The sequence below is a fragment of the Agelaius tricolor genome, unplaced genomic scaffold, assembly GCF_023055355.1.
Source record: "Agelaius tricolor isolate 1412-34295 unplaced genomic scaffold, bAgeTri1.0.p SCAF_6, whole genome shotgun sequence".
In the NCBI taxonomy this organism is placed as follows: domain Eukaryota; kingdom Metazoa; phylum Chordata; class Aves; order Passeriformes; family Icteridae; genus Agelaius; species Agelaius tricolor.
The window spans coordinates 28,353,784-28,380,575 of NW_027269266.1; the positions used below are offsets into that span (position 1 = coordinate 28,353,784).

At 36.9% G+C, this 26,792-nt stretch overlaps 1 protein-coding gene across 2 annotated transcripts in view; it reads left to right on the forward strand.

Moving 5' to 3' along the window:
- The window catches only part of HDAC9 (histone deacetylase 9), a 455,819-nt gene that overhangs the window by 17,855 nt on the left and 411,172 nt on the right, over positions 1-26,792 (forward strand). For both annotated transcript variants that reach the window (XM_071429136.1, XM_071429143.1), the window contains exon 2: positions 16,922-17,032. In XM_071429136.1, the coding sequence (XP_071285237.1) occupies positions 17,014-17,032 (19 nt within the window). In that variant the 5' untranslated portion in view covers positions 16,922-17,013. The remainder of the gene's footprint in view (positions 1-16,921; positions 17,033-26,792) is intronic.

The following is a 26,792-nucleotide window of genomic DNA, read 5'->3' on the forward strand; positions in this document are numbered from 1 at the left end:
TATTAAATGGAAGCAAAAGGACACTCCTATAGATTTCAGCAGGATTGAATTTTTATTATTACATTGATAAATATATTTGGCACTTTCCTCCTGCTGAAATGGAAATGTTTGCAATCTTGCTCTATTTCAACTTAAAAAAGGACATGAAACTGAGAGTCCTTTGATTTGCCTACTTCATGAGTTACCTTGCAGCTCTTTTTTTATTTTATTTTTTATTTTTCCCATTCCCCTTGCCCCAAGCCGATGCTTTCAAACTTACATTTATTTCTGAATAGAAGTTCTGCTTTTCTGTAAAGCATTCTAACTTTATCTTACTGCTTCTTTTCCTTGTCTCTCTATCATAGTAATTGGCTATTTTAGCTGAAGGCATGTCTTGGGGTAAAGTTCAGTTCCTTACATCATCTTCTGGCAACTTAGCAAATTCTCTTAACCTTTTCCATGTCCTATTCTGTCTCCTGTTCTGTTTCTCAGCTTCTGGGCAATTCTTTAACTGGCTATAACTGAACCTTTTTACCTGCCTCTAGGAAACTGATATTCTTCCTGGCTCTACTTAAAAAGAGGGGTTGAATGCATAGCATGACAGTTTTATAAGGCTTTGTCAGTTATGGTGAGAGAGAAGTTTCTTTTTCATTTTCCTAGGCATTAAAAAAAACCCCAAAACTTAGCAGAGTGATTAAACTGAACAGTATTCATGGGATAATGAATGTGCAATGCATGTGCTGCATAGCTGTAGCATCTGTACAGCTTTTTCTTAGCTCTGAAAAGTGAAAAGGCTGTGTGCTGTTCACTTTGATCTGGATAAGTTCACTTGTGTGCTTATGGAATTTCTTGTAACAGTGCAGAAAAACAATAAACTACCGATGAGGCTTTTCTTTGCTTCACATTAGTAGCTGTTTTATCAATACTTAAGTGCTTTTTCAGTACTAAATCTCAAGCTAACATCTGTAAAAATTTCAGATTTTTAGTGGAAGCATCAACTTTTCTTTGTTTTGGCATACTCAAAAATGTATGTAAATGTGAGTTTGAAATCATTGAATGGTTTGGATTGGAAGTGGATCCTGAAGATCATCTGGTTCCAACACATGTGACATGGGCAGGGATATCTTTCACAACATCAGGTTTCTCAATGCCCCATCCAGCCTGAATTTAATGATGGGGTATCCACAACCCCCTTGGACAACCTTTCCCAGCACCTCATTACCCTCATCATAAAGAATTTCTTACTTATGTCCAGCCTACCCTCTTTCAGTTTCAAACCATTGCCCATGTCCTGTCACTACATGTCTTGGTAAAAAGCTTTTCTGATTACTCTTGTAAGTCTCCCTTATATGTACTGAAGGTCTACAGTAAGGTTTATGTTAGTTTACTTGTATGTGATATCAATTCTGTGAAAGCTATTCTTCATTTACTGGAAAGTCAGGTTGTGAACTAGTGCTAAAATAGGTGAATGCTCAATAATTGTCTCTCTGTAGGCAAGCAGAAGGTAACTTTTCATTATTATTTTGGTTGCAGCTTCACTATATCACTCACTTTCTCATAATTGATATAATAATCAGAAAAATCTTCAGTCACCAATGCTGGATACTGCTTCCTAGTCTTACTCAATGTTTTGCTAGTCTAGAGATCCTTAAAAATAAAGCTACATTTGCCTGGTTGCTGTTTTTGGAGCCTGAAATGACCTGAGATTTGGCTCAGGCAAAATTTGAGTGGGTTTTGAAAGGAGGTGACGTGACTGCACTCATTTTTTGGGAAACCTCATCCGGTTTTATACAGGCTATTTTAGCCACAAGTTTATGGTTAGGGATTTTTATGTTCATAAGGAAAGTAGCTTCTTCCAGCTGTGGGACAGTGGAGTTGTTCTGTATTTACTTGCTTTAAGCTCAAATTTTATATTGCCAATAAAGCATAGTTGAACAGAGAGCTTTCTTATTGTGAATGTCTGTGCCTTTATTTGTCTGTCTTTATTAAATAAATAGGTTTAATTATCTAGTAACTAATTAGGTTAGGCATTTTTTACTTGGCACAGTAGAATTTTTTTCTATTTTGTTTTCTTTCAAATTTTGTGTTCTGTTTTACTTTGCATAGCACTGTTTAGACAAACCTAACCATGAGGATGTTCATGTATCCGAAAGTCAAGAGAAATTTAATTACCATGCTATTAAAGTGTAAAAATAAAATAAAAATGATAATTGTATCTTTATGCTAAGTAAAAAACCCCTTGGTTATGCTGGAAAATATTTCAATGTGATGTTTATTTACCAGTCTGTGGTATGGCATGCATAATGTCCTCAAGCCTAATGATGCAGCTTGTGTTGAAATTGTTTCTAGTTGAATTTTCAGTATGGTTGGTGTTGTAATAAAAAAAATGAATTAGGTATCTGCAGTGAGGGGTCTACAGCAGGAAATATGCAGCTGTATGAGCAGTCGAGGACTGTGGACAGGTTGTTGGGACTCTGCCAGTAAAAATAACATAAAGTCTTTTCCTGTTTGTATATCTGGACTTACTTGCTAAAAGAATTTGGCAGCAAATCCAAATGTAACAATATAATTTTAATTATATTCTCTTAAGCTTTTTTTTTTTTTTTTTTTTTTTTTTTTTTTTTTTTTTTTGTGTGTGGAAAAAAAAATATATGGCTGCTTTCATTAATGTCTCTTTTACTATGGAATTATGGTTACCAAAGTGACTTTTGCTTGAATGGGTGGTGAAAGTTCATTTGGATACATGTGTGATTTTTGTACATAAAAAAGAGTGGAAGTTGTATTTCTCTCAGTTTAAAACTTGAGTTTTCCTAAAAGTGGACTGTTAAATTCTATACTGAATATCTTGTAAAGTCCTAAACCCTCTTTACTTTCTAGTGTACTCACAAGCTCTGTACATGTACTTTTCTCTTAATTTCAGTATGTTTAGAATGTACTAATATTTGTACTTGGAATGACAATCTATAACTCCTGTTTTGGTGGGATTTTTTTCTTTGGTTGAAGTTGTGCGTTTTTTTTCCCCTTACTGCTGGAAGATCCCCCTTGCTCAAAGTTACATAGAAAGTATAGAAAAATTGCCTTTCACATTCCTTACCCCAGCCATGTTCTAGAAGCCCAGTTCTGTTCCACTTCCCCCATTTATTGTATCCCTTCCTGCCTCCCTGCCTTTGCTAAACCATCTGTGCACTTTCCTTTGAATCCCAAAGGCTTAAGAAATGTCCTATTTTGTTTGATATTAGTTTTATTTATATTAGTTGGACAAGTGATGGTTGGACTTAGAATTGCTTCTGCAACCTGAAATTTTTTTTTTAAGGATGACATATTTGTTTTTTCAGTTTCAAATTCTTTTTGCCTCTTAATTTTATGCAGCAGTAATTAAAAACACTGCATTATCTAGAGTTTGTGATTAACATGATAAATTTGAATAAGTCACAGACTTAGTGCCATGTAAATTCTTTGATAATGAATATTGATGAATATTCATTTTTATGTGTAAAACAAATAGCTTTTGCTGTTCTTTTACCTATTTTAGAGGTAGCAGCAAGAGAAATGGTCTCATTGAAGCATGAAATGAATTCTGTGATTCTGTTTGACTTGTTGACATCTGCATCTTCTCCAAGCTGAACAAAGCAAGTGACCTCAGCTGCTCTTACAAGGCGAGGCTTACAAAGTCTTGCTCTCAAGGCCTTTCACCATCTTGGTCCCCTCCTCTAGACACATTCTAATACCTTGATGTCCTTCTTGTATTGAGGTACTTAAACCAGCACAGAGTGCAGAGCAGAGTGGGACAGTCACATTCCTCAACCAGCTGTTGATGCTATGTTTGATGCTCTCCAGGAACCTTTTGGCTTCCAGGATATACCATTGATTTATCTATTGTCCAACTTGCTATCAACTGGGACCCTCAGATCTCTTTCCTGGCTGTTCACAAATGCGACCTCTTCCATGGATATTCAGAATGCTGATGTTTAAAGAATAGGGAGAAAAATAACCAAGCTTTTAATGTATTTAAGCAACATCTTTATATGTTTTATGCATTTGTGATGGCAGGTGCAATGTCCTGAGTTGCAAGTGTTTGCCAAAACCATCAAGTTTTAATTCTAACTGTTTTCATCCAGTCAGGGTTGATGAAAAAGCATTGAGTCATTCTTAGCCCTGGTTTTGCTTGTTGTGCTTTTGTTTTCACCAGAATCAAGTGCAGCTTTTTTGTATGGGCATAGAAATTGTTTTGGGTTTTTTGTTTTGCTGTTTATGTGTATTTTCTTGGGTTTTTTATCTTTTTTTTCCTCCTCCAAGTAGTCAAGAAACTTGGTGATTTTATCTTGAGGTGATTTTTTTGAGGTCTTGAAATCTGTGATTCAAAAGTGAATTTGAGTGTTGAAAGAAGAAGCCTACCCAGATGAAACTGATTTGATTGTGCATGAGTACTTTCCACAGTTGTAATCCTACCAAGAAGGGAAACTGAGTCAGTTGATTAGAAGTCCATTATTTTTTATATGGATGTAGCTAGATGAAAAAGTGCACAAATTCAACATTCATTTTACTAAATTTGAAGAGTTACCTGTAGCTTATTTTAGGTGTAAATTTCAATTTTTTTTTTAACTGATAGTGCTATTTATGCCTGGTATTTACAAAGGTGTAAGTTTCCTTGTAATTAAGTGTAGGTACAAAAAATTTTGCATTAAAAAGCATTGCAAGTATATGTATATCCATATATCTGATGGGGACAAAACCACAGATGGTTGATTTTATGTGTGTTGAGTCTTAATTTATTTGCTCAGCCCTCAGACACTGAGCAAGAGTGGACAAGAGCTTGGTCAGAATGTGGGTTGTGTTGAACTTTTCCCTCACTCCTGCACAAGACTTACTTTCCATGAGTGTGGCAGTGGGGTTTTGAAGTTTATTTGTTTAAGAAATTGTTTAAAATATTGTAATGGTGACTTCCTATTCACCCCTGTTCAGTTTTCCTAATAGTGTCTCCCTCAAGTTGCTTACCACCTGTTTTCCAGCCCTTCCCCATGGCAGTCCTGGTATTTGCAGATCCTTCCCTGTCCGTCCTCCGAACCCTGCCCCTGCAGCTTGTCTGTCATTATTTGCTACACCCATTTATCTCGAAGCTTCTTGTTGTCATTTATGATATTTCCCTTCACTCATTGGTATGTCTCAGGACTTGTAGTGGTCAGAGTGACCCCAAGATGCATTAGAAATCTATTTTTCACCCCGTGACAAATTTACTATTTTATTCTACTTAGACTTTCGTGGTTTGCAGATCCTCATGTAAGGTTGGTAATTTTTTCCATGGGTCATAATGAAAGTCACAGGTGTCTTGGCCTCTGTGCCAAGGTCTCTGAGCCCCCTGGCAGGGGTTCAAGCCATTCAGGACAACCAGAGTGATGTTCTGAATTCCAAGAGGTATGCACTCTTCCCTTCCCCTTCCCTACTGGTTTTATGTTTACATATATCCCCCCATACTCTTCTATCTAGCCCTTGATTTGTTGTCAGGCTGTCTCCTCACAGGGGACAGCCCCTCTTTAAAAGTTGCCGTTTTTCTGTTTCGCGCCCTTTTGCCTCTGCCTCCCCTGCGAGCTGCGCCGCTGTGGCACCTGTGCCGCTCCCTTCTCGGGGAGGAATAGAGACAGTTGGGAGATGCAAGCAAGGGCTCCTTCCTTCTTTCCTTCTTTCCTTTGCCTCAATCCATTGACGTGGGTCCATGCCTATCGGCTGCTCCTGTCAGTCCGGGACCTGAGCGTGTGGCAGAACCACAACCCTCTGCCTGCCGGTGGCTGAGCCGGGGAGTGGCCGCTCCTGACGAGGGAAAAGGGGATTGGAGCTCACCGGTGACCGGCATCACCCCCTCCTCCTGCAACCGAGGCAAATGGATGTCATTAACTTTTCCCATTATTCTGTCCTACTGCTACTGATAAATGACAATACACACTTGCAGTAGAGGTCAGAATCTTCTCAAAAGTTCTGATTTATGAGTTGAGTTGATCACCCAGGTGCATTAAGAAGTCTCTTGCGTTGCTGACAAGTTCTGGTTGGAAAGATGTACTATAATAATAATTTATAAATTATCAAAGGTATATTTTATTTTTTTCCAGTGACATTGGTGAAATCACAGAAAACAAATTGAGCATGAAAATAATTTTTCGGTCTTCAACCTGTGATCCAATTTAACTGCCTGATACAGGGAGTCTGTTTGCTTGGTTTGTATTCCACTGCTGAAAATGCCAAAGTATCAATCAAATTTCCATGTATCATTTGGTCTCTGCTGAATCATACTCTTAAAACATGTCAGTTTAGAATTAATCCTTCTCTTGTGAAAACAAGTAAGGCTCTATGGTAAAGAAATCTATTGTCAAAGGACATTCAGTGTACATGTTCTTCAAAGCATCAGCTGCAGTGAAAGGTTTATTTTCTTGTAAGACAAGCTTTACAACATTTGTTTGTTACTTATCAAACACAGCAAATAACTATTTCAACAATTAACGACTTTGTGATAATAGATCTTTAGAACTGGAAAGACAAAATTGAAGCCTAATGTATCTAGAAGCTAGTGTAAAAAAACTTGTCAAATCTTTGATAAATTTCAATGGCAGCAAAAAGTAATTTTTCTTGTGGTTAAGTTTTCATAAAATAATTCAGCTTATATGTTCTTTGCCCATCTATATTCTTTTGCTGAGGAAAATTTGACTGAAGCTTTTTCTTCAATGAGCAGAGAACTACTTGGCTGTTTAGCAACAGAAGCTTAAGGAATCTTGATGTTTATAAAGACAAAAATCATTTTGCTGCTAAGCAGATAAACCCACTTTTCTGTCATAGATTTAAATGGAAAATTTTGACTCATCTCAGTTACTTTTAATGCATGAAATAACATTGGACATCAATCATCTCATATAATGAATCACAACTATGAAAAATTTACATGGAGATGTTGCTTCTACTTCCTTCTAAGCTTGTTGACAGCTTCTGTGTGCCTTTAAACCTTCTTCTGCATCAATTCTTATTAATGTGACTTTATGCATTTGTAAAGATTTTAAATATGTTGATCTCCACTCATCATTGTGCTTGGTGTCTGCACTACACCCTCTTTCCCTCTCTGTCCTGTTTGCAAGGTCTTTGCAGGAGGAATTCCTTTAAGTGCTACATAAACACATGATGATGTTCTCACATGGGTTCTCAACGGAAGTAGCTGACTAATTCCTGTCAGTGATTGCCATGATTCCTGGCTTGTGCTTTACCTGTTATGTGTGTCTGTTTCTTTGTATGCTGGGGAGGGACTCCTGGTCTAAAGTTAAGTTGTTGTGAGTTTGTGTTTTCCGTGTCTTTACTCCTGTGTAATATTTGGTTTTGTGGAAAATCGTCCATCATGTACAGGTCAGAATTACAAACAATCTAAATTACAAACAATCTAAATCTGCAGGTTTGAAGTTCTCTACTTTGTTTCTTCAAATATTTGTTTCTCAGATTAATATTTTAAGATGAATCAGTGATAAACTTCAGAAACCATTTAAAAATACTTTTTTTCCTAAAATGATGCCTCATATCATAAGTGACTAAGACTTTGATCAGAAATACGTATGTGTATAGAAGAGCACAATTACTTACCTGTAAATGATGTAACACTTCTACAGCTTTTTGATTATACCTGTGTCACTAAGTAATGCATCTGAGACTGAGTACTCTTTCTTTAGAGGAGAAAATGGTACACATGAGAAGGTCATGTTTGAGACCTGTTTTTTGAAGTCCATAGAAATTTACCAATTCAAGGCCCTTGAGGCATGCTGTTCCATATTTGACATTTCAAAAAAGTTTTGATAACTTTTAGACGTCAGTTAAATAACAAAGCATTGAATGTCTTATTAAATGTTTTGAATCCTGGATGGGACATCTAGGTCCTAATTTAATGGAAGTAGCAATAGTGGTTCAGAAGAAACCAAAGAGTTTTGCAGCCTCTGTGGAAGGGCTGGAGAGCAGCAGAAGATTATGATGATTCACCTTGAGGTTTGTCTGGATTTATCCAAACCAAGTGTCAAAGCAAAGCCTACAGAGACATACTGTGCTCTAAAAATATGAACTGTTTGCAAATCAGGTGCTCTTGAATATGATTATCCATGCTAATATCTATGTATAAGCATACAGTCTAACAAGAATATGGGGTTTTCAAGGGTAGTTTGTTATAACTACATTCTAGCCTTTTTCAAGGCAGTGATGCTATTCCCAAGTGTTTTTGATCACATCAAAATGATTAATCGTTGCATACTAAGGAAGATTTCAGTGAGGGAGAGTATGTCCTTTTGTTGTAAATTCAGAAAAAATGTATCAAATTCAAACAATGTTACTGAAAGTAAATTTTTGGGGATTCTAAATTAAATTTTTACAATGTCAGAGGAAGTTTATATGTGTAAAATTTAATTATATTTTTTCCTTTTAACTTAACCATCACATACTCTCAAGTTTTCTTTAAGAGCTGGAAAGGAAAGCAAGACTGATTCCTTCAGAGAACCATTGAGATCGCAGGCCAAGCCTCTGGAACTGCCCTTGGAGGCTTTCCCTTCTAGATAAGCAGTCTCTTCGAGGCTGATAATTCTTATTTGCATGAGAACTGTTCTGTTATTCTAAACTAGTACAATGTTGCAGAAATGCAAAAGTGGTTTTTTGTATGAAGGAAGCTTTGATGTTCTGATAGGCTCTAGTAACAGAGTCCTGCTGTAGTAAATATTCAGGTGCTGTGCAGCTCAGATGAAATTCAAACCTAGTTGTTATAACACCCTTCATGTGAAAAGATAGAGTAAAAAAAAAAGGAATAGGAGGAAATTGTGTTGTTTTCTCTAGCTTTTTATGGGTGGCTATATGTCAGTTCCTACACTGTGGAACTAGGTCAGTAACAGCTGAAATACAATTCAGTTTAAGAAAAAAAGAAGGGGGAGTGGTTGAGAGAAAGTTAGTTTTCATCTGGTGAAAAGGCAAACATAAACCAAAGCTGAAGTACTGTGAACTGCATATTATGGACTCAAAGAGTTTCAAAAGTGTTCTGTCCATGGTCTACTTCTTGTTCCTTTGAAAGAACAAGTTTGTAGTTCTAGTGCACTGATGCTGGTTTACCTAAACTCATGGGAAAAGTTATATTCTAATGTCATGTTTACCTACTTGTTTTTTGTTCTTGTGTACAGCTATTTATTAAAAATGTTTTGTAGCGTTTTTTAAAGTTATTCCATGTGTATGCAGACATAAACAGTCCACCTTCTCTCCTTCCCTCTACTATAACACATTGTTAATAGTTTTCATGGGTTAAAATTGCACTTTATCTCAAGCATTTTTAGAGAAATGGATGTTCTTAGACACACAGCAGGCAGAGATGGGTAAGAGTATGCACAGCAGGGTTCTTTTCACATTACTTGAGAGGGTGGGTTTTTTTATTTCTTCTTTGTTTTAATTACCAGTGACTAAGTTATTGATAATGATTGATAATATACTACTGATGATTGAAGTGTGGCCTCCCTGAGTTATGCACAGTATAGCTCTATAGTGCAGAGCTCACAGTGTTCCTGTAAGTCTGTACTCCAGCTGTCACTTAACTTTGCCTTTGTTCACCGCAGAAGTTCACTTACATTTTTTCAAAGGCAAATTTTAGAATTTGGAAAGCATTTCTAAATTGAATGCATGAGTTGCCTGATGGTTTCTTACCAGAAGCTTGTATAATTAGTTTTGATAGTGATGGGTAAGAGAGTCAAAATAAAAGAAACTTAGAATTTGTGATTTCCTTCAAAGTAATCTGGACTCTGTAATTTCTTGTTGTGGCTCTCTTTGTCCAGCTTTTTCAGAAGTTTTAAGAGAATCTTTCTTCCAATTGTATTCATCTGGTGGAAGTGTCTCCATAGTCTTGCATGAGGAGAGAGGACTGTACCCATTTTCATATGACCTACAAGGATTGTTCTTTGTGTGTCTTGTGTGTTTTTCAGTGCCCTGTGGCAGAATGGCTGAGGCTGGAAAGTGTCTCTAGAGATTTTTCTAATTCACTCAGATGAACAAAGGAAAGTCAGCTACAGTAGACTGGCCAAGGCCATTTTCTTTTGGGTTTTTAATATCTCCAAGGATGGGGACGACATCTGGACAACCTGTTCCAATTAAAAAGGGTTTCGTTTCTCTCCTTATGTGCTTCAGTGAACTCTGAATTTTATGTTTGGTTTTTCCCTATAAGAAGTTTTTATTTTCAGTACTGACTGAAATCTGGCATAATTAAAAAAAAAAACAAAACCAAAATGTGGACCTAAATAGACCTGTCTCATATTTTCTTTTCCTGCTATGAAAGCATCATATAGGCCAGTCCCTCACCTGCTGTGGTATTTGCTACTTCCTGGTTGTACTTGATACAGGCCAAATCTTGTGTATCAGCTCTACTTTGGGAAGGCACATCTGGATGTGCACTCTTTATAATTCAGACAAGGGACTGGCATGGAAGAGGAAGGCAGGACAACTTAAGCTGCAGCAGATGTATTTCTGCAGTATTTCTGTGGTGAACTAGTTCCAAATCCTGATTGAGGCTGAAAGAAAAAAGGTTATTTGGCTCTTTTTTTAAAGCTATATTGTATTTCTAACTGATTTCACTGGGAAACAGAGCAGAAACTTGTGCCAATTTGTTGTATCTGGCATAGCAGAAGTCCAGCCAGCAGCTTAGTAGCACATTATTTAATCCTGTTGATTGAGGCCTTGGATTCGTTTTTGGTGGAAAACATCATCTCATCTTGCTTTTTAGAAAACTTATTTGCTTCATCTCTGTAGTAGGCAGTGAATGTAAAAGAGGCTGTTGAAATAGCTGTATGGCTTTATTGCTTTCTTTAAAGAGTTTCAGGAAGGAGGATTTGTTTTACTGGATGGAAGTTTGAGGCTCTCACAACTGTGTGAGCCATGTGCTCACAGCATGTGTGAGGTCTAACACTGCTTAATATTGCATATGAGTAATTGCTAAAACATAGTGATTTGACTTATTGGTTGAAATAAATATTTGCATGTTAGAAGTATAGTTGAGAAATCTTTACAGATTCTGTAAGATGTACTTTTCTGTTAGGCACATAAAAAATTACTTTGTTGGGGAAATATAAAGAGTATGAAATTCCAGTACTTGCTGCTGGAGTAGTTCTTTAATACATTACCTTCAAAGGTATGTACTGCAAAATTCTTACAGACTTCAAAAAGTCTTTGAGTAGATACCTAATTAAGAATAAGATGCCTGAATACCTCATGGTAAAATACTTAATCCTGCACTGAGCTTTGGATTCTGAATGCTTTGCTGTGAAACCACTAAATTCCCACTGAAAGCAGTTCTATACCCCACTGTCTATTGGACTGGGCTTTGGTCTCTTTACTGCAAGTAAATCTGCGCTGTGTTTGCATATAAAGATCACTGCATAATTGCACGTGCTGCTAATGTCCTGGTCTTGCTTTAGCTCCCACTTATTGTACATTTTAAAACCAGTTATAACAGCCATTTGCTTTTAGAACCGAGGTCTTTAAGTACTTTGCCTTGGAATTCACGCCTTTCCTTAACACCTTACCACCTTTTCCATATGCCAGTCTGCTTCCTAATCAAATTTAGAAGTTTGATACAAGGCTAGAAGGGTTTGGTTTTGCACTCTGGGTTTGGCTTACATGGGTGCAAATCACTTCAGTAAAAGTTCATTGTGATTTGTCTTCCAGTCATTATGTTGTAGTGGATTTATTATTATTTTTTCTAAGATCTATAGCTTGATGTCTTTTTAATGCAATTTTCTTTGGATACTGTAAGAATACCTATTCAACAATTTTCTTCTGGAAAATATCTTTCTAAATGAAAGATGTATTTTTTTTAAGCATCATGCTGTTCATATTCTAGAGAGTACAAGTATTATTCTTTTGTTTTTTGTTTTATTTTTAAGATTTCATATTTCTTTTAATTGACCTTTTTGCTGAACTGTTCATTGGACAACAGAATTTGTACTAGTTCTTACAGCTGTTTTACATGTTTGGTTTTTAACACATGAGTTGTTAAGTGTGAGAAGTGAATATTTCTTTCTTCTGACACTTGAGCACTTCTGACACTTGAGCACTTCTGACACTTGAGCACTTGACTTAATGGCCTCCAGCATTTTAATCTCAATTCCAAAACCAATTTTGTTTCTAAGTAACTGAAAGCTATTTTGAAACAATATATGCAGCAGAGAAACAACTAAGTGTATTGTTAAGGGTACTGACCTGTCATGTTCAGAATTTAATGAAGCATATAATTCTATATTTTTATTCACAAAATCTTTCATAATGATTTTCTATAGCCTTTTGCAAATAGAGGTATTTTAGGTAAAAAATCCTCCTGGAAGAGAAAGATCTGGAAGATACCTCCAGGATGTAGTTAAGAAAACTCTGCATTCATTTCAGAAGTTCTCATGAAAAATTCATCTTGGGCATGGGGAAAATAGAAGTAGACATGTATTTTTCATCTCAATTCTGTTAATTTGTATTCATTGCATCCTATCTCAGGAACTCAATTCCCAGAAGAATTCTGAAGTATAGGCACAAGATAGAAAAAATGTAGTCAGTGAATATAGTCTTGGGACAACATAGTGAGAGATGACAGTTTAAAGGCATAGCGTTAACTTGAAAAGCTTATTTGTGTTAGAAAATACTGTACCTACAATGTAGTCATGAGAAACATACAGTTTGTGGTGGCTGGTGGGCAGGAAAACCTACATTCCATCTTGCACTCTTCTTTTGTAGGCATTTCAAAGGTGCATCAGTTGTTGAAGCATATGAGTTGTTGAATTTCCTTTGAAGAAAAAGGGGAAGGTTTATGGTTCCTGGATGAGCAAATACAAGTTGCTAATGTGTAGCATCACGTCCAGTGATATGCATGAAGGTAAAAATTAATATGCTGTATATTATGCTGCAGACTAGAATTCCAGCTTGATAATGAGTAAAGGATGAATTATTTTTCAGTTAAAATGTAGTAAAACAAACCACAATCAAACCCTTAGAATATTAGTGTTGAAATGTTAAAGTGTAGTGCCTTAGGAAGCGCACTTAGTCTATCCTAAATCCTGAAGCCCCTTGCTGTACCTGAGCTTAGTATCTTCAAGGTCTGACCTATCAGGAATTGTGGGCTGTTTTTTGTGGGTTGAGATGGAGCACAAATTCATCTCCCAATGAGCAAAGTACCCCTCATGAAATTTTAAAGCACAATAGCCTAAGCTGTGTTTTTTTTTAATTTTCAGAGCTATCATTAAAAAATATGCAGCACTGTAGTTCATGGTGTCTAATTTGCACTATGACATTCCTTCAGAAAAAGAAAAGACATGACGAAATGTCAGCTTATCAGTAGAAGTATATTTGAATGAGAATGTCTGTTGTGAATATAATTCTGTACATGGTGATACGAAATTTTTCGTGTTCTAAATGGGAGCTTTGAAATGCGAGCCTTGTATCATATTTACAAGGAGTTGTTAAAACTGAACCTGAACAACAACATTCAGCTCAGTGAAAGCTTTGCATTTACATGACATATATGGAAATAGAGTATCAGGAAGGATGCCAACTGCCACCTCATTAAATAAGACTACCAGTACAGTTGAATTTACAAAATTCCTTAACAGAAATCTTTTTGTGGGAATCCCAGCAGAACGCTTTCTTATACTGGAATTATTCTCACTAGCTTTAACTGCATTGAATATTCAATGCTGATGCTGTCTTTGGTGATCCTGGAAAGGAAAAAATCATGTAATAACAAGAGTATCTCCAGACCTGTGGAGGAGGCACCTGGTCCACACCGCTCTTCTAGACTAGGTTAGCTACAGCAAGTTGCCCAAGACTGTGTACAATCTCCAAGGATGGGAACCCAAACTTACTGGGAGCCTATTTCTTAGGTGTTTGGCCTCAAAAACAGGGAAAAGTACCTTCTAATGTTTAAATGGAATTGCCCGTATTTCAGTATGCATACATTGCCTCTTCTTCTGTCTCTGGGGGTCACTGAGAACAGTCTTGGTCTGTCTTTACTGCTTTTTACCTAGCTACTCTGCAATAAAGCCCCTCCTTTTCCTCTGATCTTGGGGCTTTTTCTGTTTCTCCCTTTGCTCCCTGCCACCCACCCCAGCCTTGGCACACACATTCAGTAGATCCAATTTCTCTAGCCCATTGAAGTCCTTCTGAATGACAGCAGAACCATCTGCTCTGTCAACCACTCCTTCCAATTCTGAATTGTCTGTGGAATTGCTGAGGTTATGCTCTGTACCATGAGCCAGGTCCTTAATGAAAAGCAGGACTGGCACCAGTGTTGACCCCTGGGGGCTCCATTGAAGGCACTGGGCTCCAGCTGGACTTTGGCCTGCAGATCACAACCCTTAGAGCTTGGCAGCACAGTCTGTTTTCAGCCACCTTGCTATCCACTTTCCTGTCTTTCACAGTTTGTGAGGGTGTTCTGGGGAACAGTGCTGAAAGCTTTTCTTTATTCAAGATAAACAACATTCTCAGCTCTCCTCCCATCTATTTTCTAACTTTTTAATTGTAGAAAACCATCATGTGGGCCAAGCATGATTTTTCTTCATGAATAAAGGCTGCCTATTTACCACCACCTTCGTGCCCTTCATATGCTTGGAAATTGTTTCCGGGATTATTTGGCCCATCACCTTCCAAAACATTGAGTAGAGGTGGACTGGCCTTTGGTTCTCTGCATTCTCCTTGTCCTTCCTGAAGACAGGAGAGATTTCATGTAAATGCAAAGGTTTGCTTTCTTACAGTCTATTTGAACCTGCCTTTCAAAGCTGTTTTGGGGAGTGGCTTTGCAGTGATGCTGTCCAGGTCCCTGAGGACTTATGGGAGCATCCATCCCCTCAGGTCACATGAATTATGTATGGCCAGCTTGTTTAAATCTTCCCTAACCTAATTCTTCTCCAAGGGTAAATGTTCCTTGCTCCAGAAGAGCAAGGAAGAACTAGGAAGTAGCTTGTTTCTAGTTTCACCACAGCTGGTATCCAAAACCCGAGACAGGGTTGGTGGGAGCACTGTTTTGGGTACAGATTGTCACTCAGATGGAATATTTGCACTGACAGAACATGCCAGTCGTATCTATTGATCTCTCTGTCTCACACACACAACTATCCCAATTACTAGACATTATCTTTATTGAGTGAAAAAAAAAAGTAAAGACTTTTTTTTTGTGAGGATAAAGCTTACCCATTTGTGAGTGCAGTTGGAACTGACCATGTGTTCTCTGATCTCATATGAGCTTCAAATGTTTGCTTAGATGGGAGGTCTACAAAAGCAAACTTACACAAAATTATAGTTTCATTTATGGGGATTATAATTGAATTTCAAGTATTAGAATATTGTCAAATCCTAATGCCCAGAATTTTCCTAATTCTCAAAAAAACATAGGTTTACCTTAAATGTATGCTGAAAATTCACTCAAGTAAAGCCCACAGTCATGCATCAATATCCATTTTCTATTTTCTGAGAGAAACCACATCATCCCAGCTGCATCTGGATACTGGATGAATGTATATTGGATTCACTTGAAAATATCTTTTCATGATCTGCGTAGCTGCTAAGATAATAATGAGATCAGTGAAATTAAATAGAATCTTAGAACTCTTGAATTGTGTATTGGTTGTACTTTTATTGATAAATCTTGCAGCTATATGCCTGCTGCAGTGGATCCTTACTTATCCAAAGTAAGGATCTGCCCAAATACTCTTTTGGATAGGGCTTCACGGTAGAGTCTGTTCATTTTATAGTGGTTCCATCTGATATTTGAATTATTTTGCTGCATGAGGCAAGCAAAGGAAAGTAGGATTTTCATAAAGTATAATGAATTTTGGTTTTACAGGTGCTGCCTGCTGGAGTGCTGGTAGTGTCCAAATATCATGCTTATTTGAGCAGTTTATGTCCAGCTTGCTTTAGGAGGCATAAAAGCAGAAGTCAGTTACCTAAATGTGTGATTTTCCTTTCTTGAATGATAATGATGCTAAACTTAAATGATTATACTTGGTTAAAATGTAATTTACTATCTTGAATTTGGCTGAGCTCAGCTTGAAACTAAATGTGCAGTTGGTAGTTTAAAAAAAGTGACAAAAGCTGCTAAAATATTCAGCACTAAGAATATCTTTGACTACTTAGATACTTCAGGAGCAGTGGCTGAATAGAATAGTCACAGTCGTAATGCACTACAACCTTCTCTCTCATTATGCTGTTTATATCATGCTTGAATGAAAATATATTTTAGTTCCCTGAAAGCTTCTCTATAGCTTTAAACTTTCAGCGGATGGGAGTATTAGAGGAACATTTTTGCCTCTGCTTCTGTATTGAACTGAGAATGCCACAGGACTGTGAAAGGGTTTCAGTCAAATTGCAGAACCCTCCTTGCCCTCCTCTCGAGCAGCCCATGCCATTAGCAGCTCTCTTTGTGGTGTCAGAGATGTCATTAGCTTGTCATGGGAGATCCCTTCAGCTGTGCTAATTATTTCAACAAGCTCTATTCCCGAGCTGTTCAAACACTGGAGCTTTAGGAAGTAGTAGCTATTCCTGAAAGGCTTTTGAATGCAGATCGGTTTCTGCACATTCATGTTTCGATGCTGACTGCAGTAAAACCAAGAATTGGCTACTTCTTATATATAAGGATGCAATCCAGATATTTGTGGAAGGACACAGTTCATCCTTTACTTTCTGGTGATCCTATATGACTGTATATGGGTTGTAATGCAAATTTCTAGTTGATCTTCTCTGAAGCTTTAGGATTTCTGAATTTTAGTCTTGTTTTCAGTGGTCATCAATGCTTGAATTTGGAGCAAAAAAGTACGCTTTGGGGTGAGAAATTTCGTGTTCTTCTGTTTCAGTGTGTTTGACATAATTATATTATCTTAAAAATATTTTATTGTCAACAAATACTCAAAGGTGTTTTTTCCTTCTTTATTTTACTCAGATTCACCTCACTTCCAGAAGAATCTCAAAGTTTGGACAACTTCTGCCACAGTTTACTTTACACTTTAACAAGATACCATTCCATTAAGAACAATGAGCTCCACAACACCAGGTCAGTTTGTTTACATTTATACCTCACTTCTGCATAAAACTGTGCCTTCTTAGAAAATATATAATCCTTTGTGTTGATGAAGTGAGTTTGGCAAATGACTGATATGCAATGCTTCTTATAAAAGAGGACAATGGCAGAATAGGCAGAAAAGGCAATTTTGGGGGTACTTTATCATGGCTGAATTTCAAAGCCAGGATAATTCTACAGTACATTTAAAATATTTTTTTTTGTTTTTCTTAAGAAACTGATTAGCCATGATCTGACATGAATAGGCATTTTGTAACATTTTAGTTCTTAATATATGTAATTAGGCATTAATTCATTTTCTGCCTTTGCACAGATGCTTCTTTTAAAGAAAGACTTCAAATGGTATCCTGTTATTTTTCTGTTTAGCTCCAAAGTAATCTTTACCCATGATAGGCATTCTTTGCAGAGCTTCCTCCTTTAAATATGTGTAATTAACAATGGTCTCTGAACCTACTTTATCCAATGCCTGCAAAATGAGTTACTGAACTGCAGGTTCACTTGATAGAAAGCAAACTATCAGTAGCTGTTTAAACTTCCACGAAAACAGAATGCTGCATATGGAACATGCCTTGACTTCAGTTCTTTTGAGGAGTGAGAGTCCCCAATTCAAATCTCTGCAACGTCCCATATGGTTCACACTTTGTTCACCCACACTTGAAGTATCTATTCCTAGCACTGTTGGTAAAATAACCCTTTACAGGTGGCTTATTTTATGACTGCTTTGGTTTGTGCGAACAGCCTATAAAAGCATCAGGGAAAACACTGTAATACTTTGTGAGCTGTATTTATCTGTATATACCCAATTGCATAGAAATTTAATTCAGTGAGCATTTTTTGAGAATTGTTGATTGTAGTATTAAAAACTGGCAACAGCTTTTATATCAAATGGAGTCAAATATAGCTCAGTTTCACACTTGGCCTCTTTCTCTTACAGTGCAATTTGGTGCATGCAGTGAATTATCCATACAGAGCACAACAGGGCATTCAGCAGAAAGGCACATATTTATCTTATCACAGTGGTGCTTAATAGGAAATAATCTTGTGCTTCCCTAAACATAGAGTTCAAATGCTAAAATACTCCAGCTGATTTGGTATCTTTCTAATGTTTCTTCTTTTGTGTTAAGTACAGGCTGTGGAAAGAGCCAAAAATTAAATTGGCTCTCACAAAGAGAAAGTAAAATTTCCACTATTCTTTTTGTCATGAAGTAAGACGATAAATAACGTGAATGCATATTTGTCTGTTTCTGTAGGCTACATTTAATGCAAGAAAGGGAAACATTCAGTATAATCAGATTATTTGTAAAGGTATTTAGATACTTCAGGAACATCACTTTTGGTAGGAGTTAGGTACCTAAATATCTTCAAATCTACTCCTTAGTGTCCCCCATCATTGGAGTTTGCCTCTGAAAATGGAGTTGCTTCACCAACCATTTCAATGTACCTCTGTGGCATGTACAGAAATGCAGTAGTGAAGTGCAGTGTCAGCCTTGGGACCCTCATTTTTCTTTCCTTCAGAGAAACAGCAGTGAGGCACGATTAATTTTTACTTTAGTCTTGCATCCTGCTTAAAGTTAATGCCATGAACTGGAAGAGGATGAGCATCTCCATGTGGCATCTCTTCTGTCCCCCAGCAGAGTGAGGCTGAGATGTGCTTTGTGCAGTGCTTTGTCACCTTTTGGAAGACACTGAAATTTCTGGTTCCGGTGCAGTCCCAGTAAGAGTGGTAGGAGAAGCCTGCCATTTCTCTGAGCAGCTAACATTTGATTGGAATTTCTTAAAAGATAAACATTGCTAAATTTTCTTATTGCATCCATAGTAACTGAGTTCCTTTTTCCAGTCCTCCTCAAGGGTGCGTATTTTTACATACATGGCAAATGTCTTTGTCCCATTGCACTTGTTATTGCTACTTTTCCTTTCTCATGGAGTCTGTTTTCAAGAAGGTTAACCTTATGAGATGAAGAGATGGAAGGGCAGTTCCATCCAACTTTAAGGGTCCCTTCCAACTGCAACTATTTTATGACTCTGTGATTCCTATGATTCAGCTTCCAACTTAGGTCTAAAGTATGTATCAGGTTGTAATTGCTCCACCTGTAAGATGCTCCAGTAGTTGCAGGTGTCCCTAGTATTCCAAAAGAAAAATTAATGAATTGCCAGCTTCTTCCTGTGATGGTGAGCCTGTGATAGGCAGTTCATGTATTTATTTATGGCTTGTAATTTAAATGGCAAAAGCCTGAGTAGTGTTAGAGTTGGGGGTTTTGCACTTTTTCTTTTTAATTCCTGATAGTCTTGAATTTCTTCAGGGAATAAGTTGCTATATTATGTTACACCCCGTGGTTAGGGCAGTTTGAAATAATTTTTAAGCAGGACACTTTAAGCACATACAGTATACAGACAGTATTTATGACCTTTTTTTCTATGGTGTAACACCAGGATGCTATCTCATTTGAATACCAATCTGTGTGTCTTGTACATAAGAGCTGTGAAAATCTTCATACTATATGTTAAATGTTGATATTTCGGGTCATGGTTGTAAGTTACAACAAAATGGTGAATGTAATTTTTTTTTTACAATATCTAGCCTGCGTATATATAGCTTGTGTATGTACATTCATACATGCTGTTTACACAGAAGATAAATATATTAAAAAAAAAAGAAAAAGCAGGAGGCAAACTGGTAAAGCAGTACTACTCTGCAGATGAATGGTATAGGCCAGCCCACTTCATGGATGGCTTGTTCTGTCAATGAAAAATTCTGAAATGCTGTAGAAAGGATTGTGTGCACTGTGTTAAATTTCTGTGGTTTTATGATGAGATGTGCTAAGTGGAAAAAGAACATATTTCTTTAGAATTGCTTTCCCTTCAAACCTAAATTGTCTAAAAGCCCATTGAAAGACCTTATGTGGAACAAGCAAAAATGATGCATGTTTTATTCAACCATTATCTGAGGAACCTCTTTGGATTGAGTTTGTCTGTAGAACCAATTCACATGGGTATTTCCTTATATCACATGATGCAATGAATGTGGAGCCTCTAGCATAGCAACATCTACTTGCAACAGCTCTGTAGCCTATTAAATTGATCCCAGCTCTTTGAACCTTCAGGGACCAGGCTCTTGCTAATCTGTAAAGCTGTTAGGTGAATGCTGAATCTCAACAGGGAAATGCTTGCTAGCTTGTTATGAATGGTAAGATCATTAAGGAAATGTTTACATTCTGTAGCCATTGCATGTTCTGAACTGATTACTGTGCATAAAAAAGTGCTGGTCAGAAAAAGAAAATATTTTTTTCACAGAATCACAGAATTAGGGTTGGAAGGGACATCTGGAGATAACAATTCAAATCCCTCTGCCAAGGCAGAGTCATGTAGTTAGGGTAGAGAGACAAGTGATATTAATACATGGCACTAATAAATTATGAAGAAGAAAATACCTGAAAGTGTTGATCTTTATGGGAGTTTTTCAGATGCTGCAACTATTCTTAAAATAGTAGTGTTTGGTATCACAGTTTCCTGATGGAAAACCACACATCCAGTTTATCCAGTTTCTTGCTTTTAATATTTCAGACAGGTGAAATGCTGTTGTGGAAAGCTGGTCAGAGAGCTTTTTACTGTCTCTGGTTTTCAGCACCATTTCAACATGCCTGCTGCTGAGGATAACAAGTTCAAAAGGTGTCTGGGTTACTTACATGCACCCAGGTGAAATCAGCTCTTTTATCTATCCGTAGTTACTGAACTGAAATCCAAATGTGGTATATAATATTTTGGAAATCGCTGTCCAAACTTCTTTCTGCTCTTCAACAACATTATGTATTTTTCCAGGTCTTTGGAGTCTTCTAAGAGCTGCTATAGTCAACAGAAAGTGATATTTCTTAATAAACTGAGTGGCAGAGAAAAAAGCCGTATGCTAAATTCTGCCAGCTCCTACTTTTGAATCACTTTTCTGTCATCTTGTTTCTGAATTTCTTTGATAGGCATTTGTTTGTTCCTCATGAGAAATAGCTTGTTTTTCCTCACTGTAAAGCTGAGTCCCCCTGTTTTCTCATTCTGCTTTTCTCTGCATTTTTATAAATAATTTTCCTCATATTGGTAAAGACTAAATATAGAAAAAGTTCCAAAATGCAATTTTCACTACTGTCTTAAAAGGAAAATGCATTGAATGTTTATAGTGCAGTCCCATAACCATATCTTCACCAGCAGTAGATGCTGTGAACAGATGAATATTTTGATGAATAATCATGTGTCTTATTTTAAAATGTATTTTGTCAGCTTTTTGGTAAAAAGATGTGAGAGAATTTTGAGTCCAAAACAAAGAAGTAAATTAAATACTAAAACCTCTTCTTCACACCTAGATCTGTTTTGGGGGTGTTTAAGTTCCATTGAAGTCACGTGCAGGGATCTTTTTCAGATTTCTGACTGTAGACTGAAGGAATCAAATACATTTCTTCCTTGGGATGACTTTGTGATGAATTTTCTTAGATTAAAAAAGAACTGTGTCACAGGCTGGATTAGATATATATGGAGAATTCAATGAATATGGCCCAATAAGATCCAGGATTAATAGATGTGTTATCTATATCTATCTGTCTATGTATGATAGAGTACTGCAGCTCTTTAAAATCTCAAAAAGGGAAGAAAAAAAATCTACAAGCTCAACCTTAATATAATGTGTGTAAAAGAAGGATTCTTGCCTCACAGCACTCCCTGCTCTTCTTAACTTTGAATGCAAAGCATGACTGAGATGTGCAGCTCAGATTTTGACCTCTTGAATCTCCTTACAGAACTCCAAAATAGCTTCAGTCTGACATAAATCTTAAGTTTGCCCTTATAAAATGTAAAAGATGTTGCTGTTTGGAGACACTCTCTGTATTTTTCTCATAATAATTTAAGCCTGGCATCTTTATCTAGGTATTTTTAGGTAAAATCCCAACACGCTTGAATGAAAAATTTAGATTCAAATTGTGTTCTGCCACTGGGGATTTAATGTACAAGACTACCAAATAATGAATAAAATTTCTGTGCATGTATTAGATAAGAAAGCATCATCTTGTTCACTTGCTGTAATTAAAGCAATTGTAAATACATGGAGCTACTTACTATGCTTTTTTTCTTCCTCTTATAAGTAATTTGCACCATTTACAATGAAAATTGATAATTAAAGGATTAAAGTGTCATGGTTCTACTCTTACATGTGCTTTCATACTTGCACATGTTCATGAAGCTTTATTACTTTGTATGCTAATTCTTTAGAATTTAGGTCAATAAATAATGACAACGACTAGAGAGTGGGTTGTGGGGTCAGTTTCACTTTCAGCAGATTCAGGTTAACTGAAGAAAACAAATCTGAAGGGTATTTTTGGTATAACTTTGTGGAACTTTAAGATGATATATACATACAAACTTTAACCTGTACATATATAAAAGATTGCTATCTCTTCAAACAGGTACTGTGCTTGACAATTACAACTATATTGCTGTTTTCTTCCAGGAGTCAGTTGTTAATGTTGGCTGCTGAATGTTTTTATTTTTTTTCCTGGGAATTTGTCTTTCAAAATAACTATTTTTGTTCCATGTAGCCAAAGCACAGGTCTGACTTTGATCATTAGCACCTTAAAAGATAAATTAGTTTTTTGGAAATAAATCTTGAAAGGATTATAAAGCTTGTAAAGATTCTTGAGAGTGGCTTTTTTAAAATTGGAGGTGAAAACTTTCTCATTTTAAGTATGTAATTTATCCTCAGTGCTCGCTTAGAACATGCACCTCTAGAAAGAGCCATCAAATTTATTGTCCAGTGTCAAAACACAGAATTCCACTGTCCCTTTTGCTTATTAGTAGTTCATTAATCCAAGGTGGCACAGTTATACTTTGATTGGAGTCTAGTGAACTTTAAATAGGTAAATGTATATGTTTATGTTTTCAGTGACCTTAGAAAAGCAAATCAGAAGATGGAATTCTCTGTGGGGAGTGAATATATGCTGTGTTATAACAGTGTTGATAATTAACCATTGAAATATGCTGGAAGATAGCGGAGAGGCTGGTTCCTCATGTGGCTCATCATTGCAAACTATGAATCCCAACAGCCACCTAGAAGTTGCTTTGATTGTCACTAAGTGTATGACAAAATTTTCATGTGTTGTTACTGAATAGAAGTCTGCCATCACTCTAAGGGAGTTTGGAAAGCCTCCAAACTCAGAAGTTTGGATTCCCATCTCACAGGAAATATTTAACCAACTCTGCTTTTATTACTTTTCTGTCTGTAATCCTGAAGTTGTGCTTGCTGGAGGCTTACACGTTGGGAGCATCCTGTGCTGCCTCATGAAAGCTTGCCTTTGCTTGAAGCAAACTCTTTAGCATAACCTCTAAAGGTTCCATCCTTTCCTAAGTGTAGGAATTTCCTCTAGGAACAAAAATTGTGCGTAATTCTAAATCAAGTCAGAATCTGAACGTCAGCTAAAGAGATGTCCCTTCCCCCTCTCATTTCAGCACTTGACGTGTGTCTTCCTGTGCTCTAATTTCATATGGTCCAAGGCCTAGATTTTTATAGTATTGGAGGAAGGAGGGGCTCACTGCCCTCTCTGAATTTCCTATCTAGGCAGCTAGACTGTCACATATACAGAGAATTCCTTGGACTGTGCCAAGTATAAGAAATCCTAATTCCTTAGTGGGTGAGACCAGTCCTAGATAATTGCATCTACTTTTGTTGTTCCTTTTTTTTTTCCCTGACTTTTTTCTTTTTTTTTTCTTTTTTTTTTTTTTTTTTTTTTTACTTCTCTCCCTGTCCCCAGCATCTGAATTCCATTCTTAGTCTTGTCATACCAAATAATCTGTTTGGTCTTCTACAGATGATATTTGCTTTAATGTACTAACATGTTGTTTAAGGAGGGTGGCATTGGGAGGGAAAGTTCAGGGTTGTGTTGTGTTTTCAAGATCAATATAGCTCAAAGACTATGAATAAAAAGTTTTGCTTCTCCAGGTGGTTCATTGCTGTACTCTGTTTGGCAGATCAGTTGGTTTTCCTAATTCTTGTCTGTGTCAATTCTCACATTTCTGTGTCACGAATTGCTGTTGCAGCAACAGATCTTTTTAGAATGTCATTATTAGCAGGGTTCTTTATATCTGAAAGCACAAGTAGTGTGGAAGATGTTCATGCTTCCTGCTTTGCTGCAAACACAATTTACATCCTGAGTGGTTTGGCTCATCAGATAACTCTTTCACTTCAATTACTAAGTGACGTGGTGTCAAGATTCATTGCTGTGTATTTGTTTGTTTGTTTTTGTGGGGAGAGAAGACAGGACAGTGTCACCTCCAGGCCAGGAGAGCCAGTGGAGCTGCATGGCTCAAAGAGCCACCAGGGGAAGGTTACATTTTGGGAAGTCTTTTTCAGTGGCAGTGCCAGAATAAGCTACTCTAGTGACTGGCTGCTCGTTGTTCTCACTCTTCTCATGGAGTGCTCAGCTGTGCCAGGTATACTTATTTGTGTGGCCACAGGATGAGATGGATTCAGGAACTAATCTAGGCTCAGCTGTTCCCAAAAGTAAGGGTTGTTTTTAGCCTGCATTTGTTCCTCAGTGTGGTTTACTACATAGCCACACAATGGTCCTGGCAAAGTTAGGAAGGAAGACGGAAGAGAAAAAGTACATTTAACTCATGTCCTACATTGGAAAGAAAGGAGCACGAGTCATCCTTGAACAAGAGAAGCATGGTCAGCCTCCATAACTGTGGGACTGCTTAACCATAGGTAAAGCTGGAGAGAAGTACTAAGGACTTCTTCATTTTACTGGTCATTTCTCATTTATGGATTTTAAGAATTTCCTGTTCTGTCCATGCAGACTTTGGAGGCTCAGTGAACATTTTTATAACTGAATGAAATGACCAACCAAGTCCCATCATCAGTCACATTATACAGCATACCACTTTCAAAGTGATAGTTCAGCATCTGGCTGCCAGGCATTCTTTCATATTCATCAACACATATGCAATGCAAAGCAGTTAGGAATTTCACATTATGTGAAATGTGCTTTGTTAAAAGATCATAGATTTAATACTTACTTATATGAATTTATAACATCTACAATTTGGTAAGGCTATGTTTCTAAAATGTTGCATAATACAGAAAGTTAGATTAAACTCCATGAATAAAAAGTTTTTGATTCTTCATGTATTAGGCTAGCTGTATGAATACTGGTTATATTGAATACCCTAAAAAGGCATGTTTGCCAACTTTTAATGTTTTCACACCCACACACCACCTCCTAATTTTGTCTCTGGCAGATGTGTTTCTGCAGAATAAGTGTTTCTGCAGTGATAATTATAACACTTAAAACAGGTAATTTGCAGATTTGGTAACTCACAAAAAGCAAGACTATTTTGTTGCACATTAATTTTGAAGCTGGTAACAATTTCAAAACTTCATTACAAAATCTAAAATGTTAGAGTGTATGGAATATCTTAATCTAGAAATAAGGCACTGCTTTGTAGCATTTAGCAAATTAATGTCTAAAGGGAGCCCAAGGTATGATTTCAAGTGGGGAGGGGTGTGTCTCATACTTTACTTCAGATAATGATGTGCACATTGTGGGTGGAGCCAAGCCCTGCTAGACCAATGAAACTCATGGTTTGAACCTGCCTCAGAGTTTGCTTTTTCTCTTAAATTATCATCTCTAAGAAGACAAGATGATTCTCAGTTTTAAAGGCTAATACCACAGTGAGTTCCATAGTCCCCCTTGGTGACCTGTTTCTGTGTGTGATTTAGAAAAACACTTAATATATATTATAGATTTATATTTCTACTAGTTTAAATCTATTTCTGTTTAGTATTGTAGTTTAGGTCTGCAAGATTTGTAACCTCTGAGAATTTCTTTTGAAAGTTTAATGAGGCCTGACACAAATTACCACAAATGATGTGGTTTTGGACTGCTATTCTCTGCAGAGGAGGATTTTGATGTCATGCAATACCTAGATTTTTGTTTGTTTTGTTTGTTCTTTTAATAATGACAAAGCTGGGCAGCTGTCAGAGGTCCTGAGGTAATACCTAATTTTTGTGATGACTGTAGTTGGGCTGTGATGTGGGATGTTGATGTCAACCTCAACGTCAACCTCTGTTCCAGCAGGGAGTCTCCTTCAGGTGCTGACCTCTGGCAGGAAATTCTGACTGAAAGGAAGGCAACTTGAGATGGTTTGACAAAACTCCCATTAGTTAAACATAAGATATTTTGAGTTCAAAATTTCTGGTTTAACATTTTGGCAGTTTCTGCCAAAGTGAAGCACTGAGCTATTTTAGGATCCCTGAATTCCTGCCCAAAGTTCCCTTTGTTATCAATTGTAGTTAACAGCTGACCTGAAGACAAGAGGACTGGTGACCTCTGCCATGCTATTTTATCCTTTAACTTGTTCAATGTTCTTCTCCTAGGATATCATTAGTTGTTCTTTCCAGTCTTCTCTTAACTAAATTGTAAAAATCTGTTACTTTAACTTTTTTTTCATAGATAACAATTTTAAATCTCTTCATGTTTTTTCTCTTGGATCTTTAAGGTGCTACCTGGAAGTGAAAGTTTCTCTTCCATAAAATTAAAATTATGCAAAATGATACTTATTGTTTATTAATCTCCCATTGCTTTGTAACCCTCAATTTGCAGAGATAGTCATTCCTGATTGTCTGGATTATGGAATAATAAGGGTTTTGTACCCCTCAATGCTTGACTGCAGGATATTGCCTTTATATGAGTAATGGAGATGACAA